Genomic DNA, 13,413 nt, shown 5'->3' with positions numbered 1-13,413 from the left:
TGGAAATTCATCGAGTTTCCAAGGATTCAAATCTTAATCCCCTATAACCAATTACTTATAGCAAAATCCTTAAACCTCTCAAACTCAAGATTCAATCCAAAAACAACTCCAACAACACAACTACCATCACAACACAATCAATTCGACAATTCAGTAATCCGATAAGTTGGTATAAGCCCCAAAAATCTTTTAAATCGGTCTAAACCTCCACAGTCCAAAGATTCAAAACCTATCTCGTAACTAATAATCCAGTAATCAAAATCTCCCAAAATGCAAATCCTTATTCGAGAATCCATAATCTACTTCTTCTATCTCAGACCAAGGAATCCTCAAGTCCCAACTCTTCGAATTCCAACTTATACACAACATGACTTAGCTCACTTCTAAACACCCTAACCGGTACAACTTTAGATCCTTCCCCTCCTCAAAATTCCTCAAGCAAAATCATCCGCTTAAACTCTAAGATCCATTTGCCTAAACAACAAGAACTCGATCTAATTCTGATCCTTACCCATGTCTAAGAACAATTTCCAATTACAACCCTTCTAAGGATAGAACTCGAGCAACCTTACCCATACGAGGTCACCTCCTAGGATCAATTCCTAGCCCTGCCTTCATCTAATCCATTTCACGTAAGCACATCACAAGCCTCTAACCTAGTATAGTTCTCTCGTCCTTCGACACTTCCACTTGAAGATCGCACAACCTTAACATCTCACTAGAATCAATTCCCTAGTTCCTCTCTTCCTTTACCAACACATACCAGCACAAGACGAAATTCTAGGCCTAGTGGAACTCCTCTAAATCTCCCTTAAGAACACTACAAGTGCAACACACAAAAAAATCACGCGAGCATATCACATGCCCACCAAGGCACTGAACATCTACAAGAGATTTGCAAGGGAGCACTTGCTTCCAAATACCATGAGTAGCTTAGATAAGAAAAGGTCGTAGTCAGAGACTTAACAACCGAAGTAGCAACATAAGGACAGACGGGAAAAGAAAAAAAAAAAAAACAACATAAGGTTTGAAGCTAGTTCCTACAATCCATAGAAGAAACAAACACGTCGTTCCTAAGCAAAACAAACATTAGAGAACTTGCATCCTCGCCACATATCCTCAGGTCTCCTCCTCAGCACCAGTAGCCTCGGTCCCCTCCATTAAGTGCACTCGTCCTTCGACAGTCGGGTGAGTCCCTCGTGTAACGCACGCAGCTAGCTCCACTTTTGGTGCCCTACAGTCTCTGGAAAGATGTCCCGGCTTGTGACAATTGTAGCATAATGGTCCATCCTCCTTGCAAGCAGCGGCAAAATGCCCAAACTCTGCACATATGAAGCACTGAACACCACGGTTTTGGGCTTGGCTCCCTCGTCTTCCTAGGGCTGTAGGCATGGGTCTGTACCCTCCCTGAGACTTCTCATCTTCTTGTTGACGATGGTAAGGCTTCCTCTGATGTCGTTTCCTCTTGTCGCGCCCTCCTTGGCCTTGGCTTCCGGACCTCATCGGTCCTCCTCGATACCGCTTATCCTTCCTCTTGTTCTTTATTGCTTCTATCTCCCTGCACTTCTCCACCAACGGTTGGAATGCACGTATCCCCAATGGCTGCACCGACTCTTTGATCTCAGGTCGGAGCCCATTCGTAAACTTAGCGCATAGATACGCCTCATCAACACGGTTGGCAAGGAAACGGTGCTTCGCCCAAGATTCCAGCTTAGCGGCATACTCTGCCACCACCATATTCCCCTGAAAAAACTTCAAGAATTGTGCTTCCTTTTCTTCCCTTGCGCTAATCGGAAAGTACCTGTCCATAAAGACAACGCAGAAAGCATCCCACGTCACAAGCACACGGTTGGATTCCATCATCATGCGTGTTCCTCTCCACCAATATTCAGCTTCTCCCATCAGCAGATAAGTTGCACAATCCACCCTTGTCTCGGTTGGGATCCTCGACACCCTGAAGATCTCCTCGATCTCTTGAATCCACAAGTCCGCCTTCTCTAGGTCGGCTCCTCCAAAGAACTTAGGCGGGTCAAGGCGACCGAAATCAATGAGTCCCCTAATCTGAGCTTGTGCCTCCTCCTGTCGCTGCAGGCGTGCCAGACACTCTTCCTCGGCGACAATCCATTGAGCAGTTGCAGTAACCCATGCGGCAGCATTAGCAGCTTGTCGCGCCACCACAATCGTCAAGTTCGCCATGGCCTCCGCCATACGGCTCATGTCCACCATAGTCTGTCGCTCTAGGTCCGTTCTTTGAGGCATCATCTTCCCTTCGCAAAGCAACAAGTTTTTCCCAAGATAAGAAGCATAACCAGCGCGTCATCCCAACTAAGAAGTCACACATAAGTCAAACAATGGGTATGGCTCACGCATACCCATCCACAACATACAACACAGAGATCACACAACCTAGCACAACAGACCTATTCCCCAACAAGCCTTGGTATCCCTAAACCAATGCTCTGATACCACAATGTAACGCCCCGATTTTCAAGGGTTACTTAGTGATCAAAAGTAAATTAATCATGCTAATGAACTTTCGAAATCATAAAAATGCAGGTATATTTTTTTTTTCCTTCTGAAACATAATACTTTCTAATACTTTCCAAAACATGCTCTACGATGAGTAATAAATAATACCCAATAATAGTACCCTTACATCAAAGTATTTAATTACAACATATACTCCAAAATGAAAATAAACTAAAAGGCTCATATGCCCACCGAGCTCCCCGCAATCTCCACACGGCTAATCTCTGAATCGGTAGCTCGTCGTCACATCATTTCCTTGCGGCGTCTCCTCGCCTGTGTCCATCGGTCTCTTGCTCATCCTTTAGAGCGGCGTCGTCGAACATTTATAACAGAGAAAAGGTGCAAGGGTCAACTTCTTATACCACAAGGCCATAATTAGGACGTGCACACATACGAGCAAGTAAGAGCATGCATATTCACATATATAATCACCTATCAAGAATCTTACCAACGGCATACTAATACATCCCTAAGGAATTCTAGATGTAGCATAAGATAAGGATAACACTTCAACAAGCAAGGCACAAGGCCCACAACCACACGTTGCACCTTATAGGGAATTCAATCGTCTAACACAAGCCACAAGACAACAACCAAAGTTCTTACGTCAACGACGTTCAAGGGAACCTATGTGTCTCTATATTGTTAGCGTATGCTATATGCTCAATGCTCAATGCACACCATGATCCGGATAAACGCCAACTCCATACCAGGCAGGCGGGACAAAGACCCATCCAGCAGTCAATTGCCACTTATCTAATGACCCTTCCCATGCAGTCATTAGCCAACACCTCGGCGTACCCTATCCAAGCAGTACCCTCGGTCAATGCAATGATATGTTCAATGAATTAGTCAAACAACAAAGTTATAGTCTTCTGTCGTTTGATGACGACTTCACCACACCTTAACATGAGTGATCGGGGTCACCAACTCATAGGTGTCACCAGCTATCCGTCGCCACGGTAGCCCAACCATCGTGGGTTCCACGTTCGATCTCATTCGATCAATATCGCCCATACAACGCTTATCATTCGATAAATATCAGGGCATACTATATCATGCATCATAGGAACATAACTCAAGACTTACATTCATCATGAACATCCTAAGAGTTCATCATATCATATTCAACAAGTAGTCATGTACTCAACAAGTAAGCATGTTCTCACAAGTAATCATGTTCTCAAACATCAAGGCACCTAAGCATGTTATCATTTATCATGTTCATAAACAATTTCTCATGTTAATCAAGCATTCTTAACTCATAAAATTCATGTATATCATGCATATAATTCAGGGCAACAAAACAGCAGAAAATGGTAGAATTAAAATTGAAAACTGTATTAAACTAGCAATCTAAAAATTATGAAACTTTCACAGATTTAAGGAATTTAAGTTAGCTTTCAAATAAAATTGGTTTCACCCGATTTGGACTCATATCCAAGGAGTTATGCCCAAAACAATACGAACTGTCCAGCTTACTCGGCAGCAGAAAAAGGGGTGAACTAAAATTGCAAACTGTATTAAACCAGCAGTCCAAAAATTATGAAACTTTGACAGATTGAAGCCCTTTAAGTTAGCTTTCAAATAAAAGTGGTTTGACACAATTTAGACTCGTATCCAAGGAGTTATGCCCAAAACAGTTCAAAGTAGCAAAAAAAAAAGGTCTCTTGGCGCTGGAGGGACAGAAGTCCCACGCATGTGCGTCGTCTACCCACGCACATGCGCCCATAGCTGCAGGTTCCCCACGCATGTGCACCAGATAAGCACGCACATGCGTCGCGGTTCTGTACCTCTTCCGAGTTTCATCCATTTCCTCACTTTTAACTTGATTTTTAGCCCAAGACTTAACCTTTAAGTTCCCTTTCATGATTATAAGGATCATACAACATACTAAGCTCATTTACATAAGTCTTCCAAGGTCTTAACATGTTCATAGTCATCAAACAAGTTCATGCAATTCCTAACACACAATTCGTGCACGCTAAAGTCCAAGACCCGGAAGTGCCCTTACCTCGATCGGTGGCTTTCTCCTTAACTCCTCTAGTCTGATTTCCTTCCTAGCCTTTAGCTCCTCGTAATGAAATGAACAAGGTGTTCTTCACCTTCACACAAGCACACAATGCACACAACCATCATTCATCAAAATCAAATAGAAATCACACACACTCTTAACTAAGTCTAGCACTTCTCATGAATGAACTTAGTCTTAAGAGTTCATGGGTTTTGAGTTTTGAAACAACACTTTGAATGATCTTTGAGAGTTAAAAACTGAACTTTTAGCCTCAAGGCTCTTAAGAAACAAGCTTGGAAACCTACTCTTGGAGTCTTTACTTCATGAGAACATTGAAACATCAAGATTCAACCTTTTGAACAAGAAAAGGTTTTATGATGAGTAGTTTTCTTCCTTGGCTCTCCATTTTCGAAATCTAAGGTTCAGAACACAAGAGCATGAAGCCCTAACATCAAGCTTCAACCTTTTTCAAAACACTTTTCACATGCATGAAGCCAAAGAGACCACAAGCTAACCACAAACATGCAACAACAACAACTCAGTTTTTAGAAAAGGTGAAGAGAAAGATAGCTCCTTTTTGAATTTGGAAACCATCACCATGATCCTCACCTTGAATGCTAACTCTTTTGTGAAGGAATGGAAGACAAAAGATGATTTCTTGGTGGTGTTTAGAGATGATGAAGATTTCAGTTTTTGGTAAGAAGGATGAAGATAAGATGAAGATGATGTTCACTCTCTCTCACTTATCTCTCTAAAGTCCTCTCCTTTCCTTCCCTTTGGTTCAGAAATCTGATGGGAAGCTTCTATGATGAGAATATGGACAGCTCCCAAGGTCAAAGGATGGCTTGTACTTGTGGTTTTGGTCCGTTTTCCCATGCACACTACTTTGACAAAGTCATCATGCTACTGGTCTTTTTATCTTGGTTCATGAACCCTATCCTGTTAGCCTTTCCCTCCAACACTCCAAATCTGAACATGCAACCTCACAATCAGATATTTTCTAGCCAATTTCGTGATTGGCTCGTTTACGAGTCGAACTCGACTCGTTTTCGAGCCGAAAACACTACCGGGCGAGTTTCGCGACCCTATATCGATATTACAGTCAAAATTCTCGAAATTACGCGTGGATCATCGTAATGATAAGGAAAATATTTATTTCACATTCAAATAATAATTCAATGACGAAAGGGCGCTCTCGGCGAAACTCGTCGGTTCGACCGTTTTCCGTAGTGCAGCCGAATTCTCCGACGAACGAAGAATGAAACACTTGGAAAATAACTTCGATATTAATAATCAAAATACTACATTCCTAAGATAAAATTCATCGTACAAGGTCACACCCATAAACATCACATTAACCGAGCATTAAAGCACTAAACCGAGAAATTGACCGAGTTTATTTATCTTAACTCTCTCGGGTCTTACAATCCACAAACAACGTAGACGTAGTGCCCTCACCCAGTTGCTTCCTCTCTGGATGTTTTCTCCTCTTTTGCGCTGTCTTGAGATCTTTCCCTTCCTTAGCCTTAGAGGTGCTTGCCTACCGGTCGAATCTCCACGGTTCCTTTCCTCTTCCTTGCGATCTCCAAGCTGTTCCATTTCCGTTCAGGTTTCCTATTCCCAGTGCCTCCGCACCAGCACCTAGAGAGAGGGGAGAGCACATCTCTCTAGATTTCCTATTGATGATTGATTGATATTGATGATTGATTTATTGATTGATGATTTATATTGATATTAATATTGAATGATTGATGATAATGATGACTGATGATATTGATATTGGTGATTGGTTGATTGATGATTGATTTATTGATATTGATTATTATTATTTAAAAATCATCCTCAAGTTTTAATAATAAACTAGTGTTTTTTACCCGTGCGTTGCGCGAGGAATATGTTTATTGTATTTGATACATTAATCAATACATTGGTTATTAAAAATATAATAAATAACAAATGGAATAGAAGAGTAGGAAATGATGAGCAAAGTGGACAAAAAATCTTAAATTAAGACTCTTATTGCATAGATTGAAATCGGTACAATTGAATAACTAAGAAAAAGTTAGAGAGTAACAAAGCAAAGAGAAGAAAGAAAAAAATTAGGGAAGAGAAAGAAATCGGAGGTTTTAAAATTCTACTTGGTTTCTTGGGTCCTTTACCATAGGTGGAGGTTAATATTATTATAACTAACTCTTGTATGTCTCACATACTATGATTTGCTTAAGAAAATCAAGGTATGCTTAGGTTTCTATTCATGTATCATCTATCATTTAACCAATTATATTCTCCACTCTTATCAGTCTTTGGCGACGTTTGTATTTCCTTTTTTTCAAAACCATGACCCATGTAAAAGCTTATGTATTCATTTCAATGCATCATAAATTATGTTTAAATAACAAAATTATGCATTGACTACAAAACTAATCTGATCTTCCATCCATTTTCTGGCTCAAATTACTTTATTACACGATACTGCTCTTAGAATTCATTTATGAGCAAATAATCTTTGAATCTTCTGCAAATGTAAAATTCCACACGCCACAATAGCAACATGGTTGAAGGAGAAAATTCTTTACATGGGGTAAACCAACTACCAAAAACATAACAACACATTTGATCTTATAACCTCTTCTCTTTTGTAACTCTAGTACTGCCTGCAATGAGGGCTTTTCCTATCCATGTAACTTGTTTACCGTGACATTCAAATGGTATAAAAACTTGTTTGCTTCACTCTCTTGTTTTTAATGGGAATATTTCAGGGACTTGCTACATATAAACATAAAAAAAGGAAAATTAGCTTGTATAGAGAACAAATAAAAGTGAACACAATATTTAATGAGAATAAAATAAAGGTCAACCTCCAATGACAACAATGTTAATGTGAACCTTCTCCTCTAGCATGACTTCTTGAATTGTAGAACATAATCCAAAGGTTTTCAAGTCATAAAATTACAGGAAGAAACTAATTCAAAAGGGAAAAGAGATCAACATGAAAGTACGCCCCTTAGGAGCCATTTTTTACAGAGATAGGTAAAGCCTAAACATGTAAATGAAGTCTTGACAATCTGAAGATAATTAAGAGGTGTGGAAAGATAAAAGCTAAAAATTATTTCCAAGACCACTTGTACCCCAGGATCATATGACTTTTAATATGTAAAGGAGATTTTAACATAAATCATTCATGGATATATCAATATATAGTAAAAAAAGACTAAAGAAATAGAGGCTCTTAGAACTTGATGCCACTTCTGCTCTAATACCGATGCCAACAATGTAAAACTGACTGCTAATTATAAATAAATAAGAGTAAGAACGGTAACAGTTTGAAATGTAAACCAAAACATAAAATTCATAGAAACCCAACAGGTGCACAACACAGCTCAAGGAAAAAATCATAACATGATAGCTTAAACATTTAATTAAACGCACTTATCTTGGATAAATGGAAAAATATAGCAACAACCACAACTAATGAAAAACTCCGTTCACACTAATTCACCAGGAATATAAAACAAAGAACGAAGAAGAATACTAAAAAACCATTGAGTCCAACTCACCATTATAATGAGAATTCACACAATAATTGTATCCAATTAAGTGAATAGAGGTCTTTTTAAGCTTTGATATGTCTTCAAGCTTCATATCTTCTAGGTCCTTCAAGAAATAAAGCCAACATTTATTTTTAGAACTTTGAAGTGTTATAGTTGCAATAGTTTGGATTCTAGTCTTTGTTCGTTGTCATTTCATATGCTACCTGCAATCATAATAGTTTAAAAGGTTGATATAATCATTGATTACATAACAGATATATAAAATAATAAATGTCAACATCCATCAAATGTGCAGTACCTGCAAACAAATTTCTTCATTCAAAGATAGCAAAAGGTATGGTGAAGAAAATTAATGAGTATCACACAATTTCACATGACCAAGAAATGACTAAATAGAAGAACTAAATTCACACTGTTTAACACAGTCTATGATTGACATATGCAAGTTTAAGATGAAGAAGCTCAATAGAACATGACCACCACTTATAACAAAACTACAGCCAAAATGAACCTTACAACCATAGATACCAAAACATGACCCAAGGAAAATTTAAAGGAATCCAATTCAACATTCTGCTCATGGAAGCAGACAATGGTTCCACATTTCACATTAAATGAGAAAGTGTAGTGTTCCCCTTCCCTCAAAAATAAAAATAAGAGAAAAATAAAATGATATTTGTCATTCACTTTAAGGGATTTTAGCTTTATGCTCCTCTAGTCAAGCTCCTTCAGGATACAATGTTTCCGGTTTCTTCCTTTGCCTTGATTTGGTATTGGTTTTCATGGTACCTATCTAATCAAGTATCCACCCACAAATTAAAGATAGGAAATATGTTGTCATGTATCTGCAATGTAACAAATATGTAGATAAAAAATATATAGATAAAGCTTTAGTAGTTTGAAGGAAGCAAAGCTAACAAATATATAGATAAATAATTTTCTTTGTTTCCTAAAATCCCTCAACCATATCAAGAATTGTTTCCTAAAATCCCTCAACCATTTCCTATGAGGATACCCTTGTGCTAGTATTAGTGATTACAAAATGAAGACATCATCTAATGACTGGGAAAAAAATCCTTAGGATTTTCACAAGTCAGTTCATCTCAAAACAAACCACCATACATACAACACAATTGATTTAAAAAGAAAATATAGGAAATAGAAAACCAAGGAAAGGAGATCAAGTTAAACAACATATTAGATCAAAGTTCAACATGAAACCAATCAGAGTAGATACCAGCATTTTGGCTCCACTTATAGATTGCAGGTCCGGCAAATCCTAAGAATTCACATACAGAATTGGAAAAATCGAACTGCTAATTCCTCAACAAATATAGAATTGGTTTTACTTCCTATGGTAATGGGCAAGCACTATCATGATTCGATTAAAGTGTCATGGTTCATTTTTTATCTTTACCTATTAAAGAGATTGAAAAGAAAACTGCATAAAAAACCTGGAAGTCCAAGGTCATAAAAGTAAGAATTTGGAGAAGTAGACTTGTTTGAGAACAACGTAGTCCGAGAAGATGCAGAATTCTGTTTTGAAACATCCTGAAAAATTGCATAGGTGTGTTGTTCATAAACAAAAGATATGCTAATTAATAGGACTTCACCACTTTAGTATAAGTAATAGTATAATATCATATGCAAAAGGGATAAAGAGATAGCAGAATCCCTAATAAAAAATTCCTATCAAAATCAGTTTTTTTTTTAAGAATCACTTTCTCTTCGTTGGAACCATACTGGGAATAGCGTCTGGATTGATGTAGACATGGAGAGGTTGGTTACCTGAGTGGATGTTTGGTCAACTTAAAAGCAGTGTTTTAAGACTCGGCTCGGTGATCAACTCGGTGGGGGTACTGAGTTAATGGGTCACTGGTCGGACCAGTGAGTCATTGGTTTGAATGCTTGACTCGGTGTATATTAAAAAATGATAAAAAATTTAAATGCTGTATGAAATTAAAGATATATTAAATAATAGTCGTGCACTATCACAATACCATCTGTGGTGTAGTGGGAAAGCCTTTTCCTCCCTTCCATCAGGTCATGCGTTCGACTCTCCCCTACACCTCTTTTTTTAAAAAAGTTCATTATTTTATTTGAAATGTTTCAAAGGCTCATCTCTAGTCCAAAAATCAGGCCCAATATATTTAATAATTGTTGGGCCTTTTCAATAATAACATAAAGATCCATCTCAACGAAATTTAAGAAAAAAAAAATTGAAATGGTGACTCGCCGGTTCAACCAAAATCCGGCCGAGTCACCGAGTCAAGCAATGAACTGGTCGAGTCAAACGGTTTCCACCGAGCCATACACAGAACCGATCCGATGTAAGGCTCGGACTGGTCAGGTGATCGAGTCCCGGTCCAACCGGTCGGACCGGCCGGTCCGAGCCGAGTTTTAAAACTATGCTTGAAAGCGTAAGTTCTCCAGTAAAAATCAATATCTCCATAAAAACTCAAATAAGCTAAATAGATTCAATTATTGATTGTCGAGGATTTGAACAGAGCTATTTCAGAAGCGTTTGTGGAACTTGCGAGCGGCGTCGCCGGGGGACGCGGTTGTCACTACTTTAATTTCCTAAAATAATTAAACATATTTATAACTTATTGTATTATAATTAGGGAAAATATTTTAAAATTTTAATGAATTATAATATCAACACTACATATTTTATTTTTATATTGTAGATCATGAGAAAAAATAAAAGAAGAAATTAGAGGAATCCTGTAAATATGCAGTAAATTAAGCTTAAGACTTTTCCTAATTTAAAAAGATAATGGAAATGGTTTCAAGATTTGTTTTGGAAATAAATTTAGTAAGGAGTGATATAGGTAAATCTTGTCATCTTTCAAAAAAAAAAAAAAGATATAGCTAAATCTAAGATAATTAGGGAAAATATTTTAAAATTCAGTTTCAAGATAAAATAACACGGGAAAAGAGATGTTATCTAATAGAATGACACGTGGATTTTTTTTATGAGAATTAACCTGAGAATGACACGTGGATTTTTTCTTATGAGATTGAACCAGGAGCTGCCACCTCACCAAATCAGTTTTAGAGAAATTCTTCTTTTCTAATATATACTAGTGTTTTTTACCCGCGTTGCACGGGAGATTTGTCTATTGTATTTGAAACGTCAATCAATATTTTAAATTATAAAAAATTTAAGATATACTAAAAATGTAAGAACAATCATAAGAAAGATGTAGATATTTAAAGAGCATAAATTCAGACACTCAATTCTAGTGCTTTGTAAGCATATACTGAATTAACTAATATAAAGTGGCAAAAAAGATAAACTATCATTAAGACTTATTTTGGCTTCCAGATGTTGCATAGAAATTATATCAAAACTTATTTCTCTATGCTCATTCCCCTCGCATGAAATTTTAATTCTTTAAACATAAATAAATATAAATTATATATGTACTAATGTTTTCTAATCTCCGCACAAAAAAATTTATCGTCAAATTGAGAGTTGCCCAAAAATAAAAACATGATATTGTGTTGTATAGTATAGAAATTATATCAAAACTTATTTATCTATTTAATTTTTCATGCTTGTTCCCCTTGAATGGACTTTTAATTCTTTAAACATAAATAAATATAAATTATATCTGTACTAATATTTTCTAATCTCCGCACAATTATTTTTATCATCAAATTATCAAACAGTTAATTATATTTACATCTAAAGTTGGTTTAAAAAACTAAAAAAAGTACTTAAATGATATTAAAATTAATTTTTATGTTAGTTTTAACACATAATTATTTGTATGCGAATATATTAATAGTTCTCTAGTCGTCGTACGACACATAATTTTAAAAGTTACACTGAGATTAGTTTATGGAGCATAAGCCATAAATTACATACATGGAATGAAGAGAGATTTTCCATGACATAATTCACTTTCAAGTAGTGGCGGAGGCACATGGGTGACTTGTCCATGCTTAGTCACCCTCTGAATTTTAGGAATGTCTCAAGAAAAAAAATTGAAGCAGTGTGAGACTTGAGAAGGAGAGGATGGGGGGAAGGTTGAGCTGAGAGGAAGGGGTGATCTCTATGTTGTTTGCGTTTCTCTTTCAGATTCAGTAGACATTCTTTTAAACCTCTGTGTTATCCACTAACAATTGAAATTAGAAATAGATATTAGGGTTTTGTTACATATGGGTCTTTTTTATTAGACGTGAAAGCTATTGGACTGCTCATTTTTTGAAATTAGAGTTGCACCTCTTTCCAACATAGTAATAAAAAATATAAAAGAATAGTTTTAACTTATACGAAGCATTTGATAGCATTTTTTTGTGTTAATTTTTAAACCATCCTCTAAAACTATTTGAAATCAATTTGAATCTGTGATATTTAAGGTAAATATAAATTTAACTTCTCAGTTAAAATTTGGCAATTATTTAATTTAATATCAATTTTTGTAATCTACTATATAATTTTTTTAAATGATATATTTAATTTATAGCGGCTATACCGGTCAGACAACAATTCAACTACGATTGATCCAATGAACGGTGAACCAATTCCCTCACCGATTTGATCAACGGTCCAATTTTAATAACTTTGTTAATCGGTCTGATTATATGAGATTAAATTTGTGGTTTTTGTGTTTTGCTTGTAAAAAAAAGTTATAAAAATTATGCGCACCAACTATTTGTAAAATGTGCCCTTTAAGTTTTGGCCTTCAACAAAGGAGTTTTTTCTTAGGTTGGGCTGCTACTTCATTCTTGTTTTGTTTATTTTTTTATGCACATTCTTTAGTTGATAAAAATTGAAATTTTCTTACAAATTATGTTCATTTATATCTTAGTCTCCCCTTTCTGAAATTCATGCATCCGCCCCTGCTTTCAAGTCTAATAATATACACCACTAAGCTACCATTTAATAGTTAGATTGTCCTAAAATTATGATGCATCACCGACTAATAAACTTGGAAGAAAAAAGCAAAGTTATTCTGACACAAAAACACAGTTCACTGAAAATTTGTCTTTTAATCAAAAAGTCTGGATTAAATATAAAATATTATACAAAACCTTCTATATTCTACAACTAAAAGAAACTACTCACTACAAATACCATAACAACTTTTCTTTGAACTTTGAGATGGGATCAATCCCCCATTCTCCCAAAACTTTCTTTCACCAAAAAAATAAAGTTTGCAAACCAAAGATCCAACCCAAGGACAATGATGATGATAGCATTTAAAAATTATCACAATACTTGACCAGACTCAACTTCCTTAATGCAAAGCAACCGCAATTGAGGAGACAGGCTCATAGAATGAAACATAATTATCTCATAACAAT

At 36.4% G+C, this 13,413-nt stretch overlaps 1 protein-coding gene and 1 long non-coding RNA gene across 2 annotated transcripts; both read right to left on the bottom strand.

The window, feature by feature from the left end:
• Positions 1-1,119: 1,119 nt before the first annotated feature.
• On the bottom strand, positions 1,120-2,226 carry LOC130719053 (uncharacterized). The gene has a single exon (XM_057569701.1). The coding sequence runs from the start codon at positions 2,224-2,226 to the stop codon at positions 1,120-1,122; it is 1,107 nt and encodes a 368-aa protein (XP_057425684.1).
• A 391-nt stretch (positions 2,227-2,617) lies between these two features.
• On the bottom strand, positions 2,618-5,429 carry LOC130716600 (uncharacterized). The gene is made up of 3 exons (XR_009012092.1): positions 5,153-5,429; positions 4,544-4,634; positions 2,618-2,828 (listed from the first exon to the last, which is right to left on the bottom strand). It is a non-coding gene; the product is annotated as an uncharacterized LOC130716600 (long non-coding RNA).
• Positions 5,430-13,413: the final 7,984 nt, after the last annotated feature.

This window comes from Lotus japonicus, chromosome 5, assembly GCF_012489685.1.
Source record: "Lotus japonicus ecotype B-129 chromosome 5, LjGifu_v1.2".
Classification (NCBI taxonomy): Eukaryota; Viridiplantae; Streptophyta; class Magnoliopsida; order Fabales; family Fabaceae; genus Lotus; species Lotus japonicus.
Note: the sequence above shows the minus strand (reverse complement) of the source record. Positions and strands in the feature narration are given on the sequence as shown.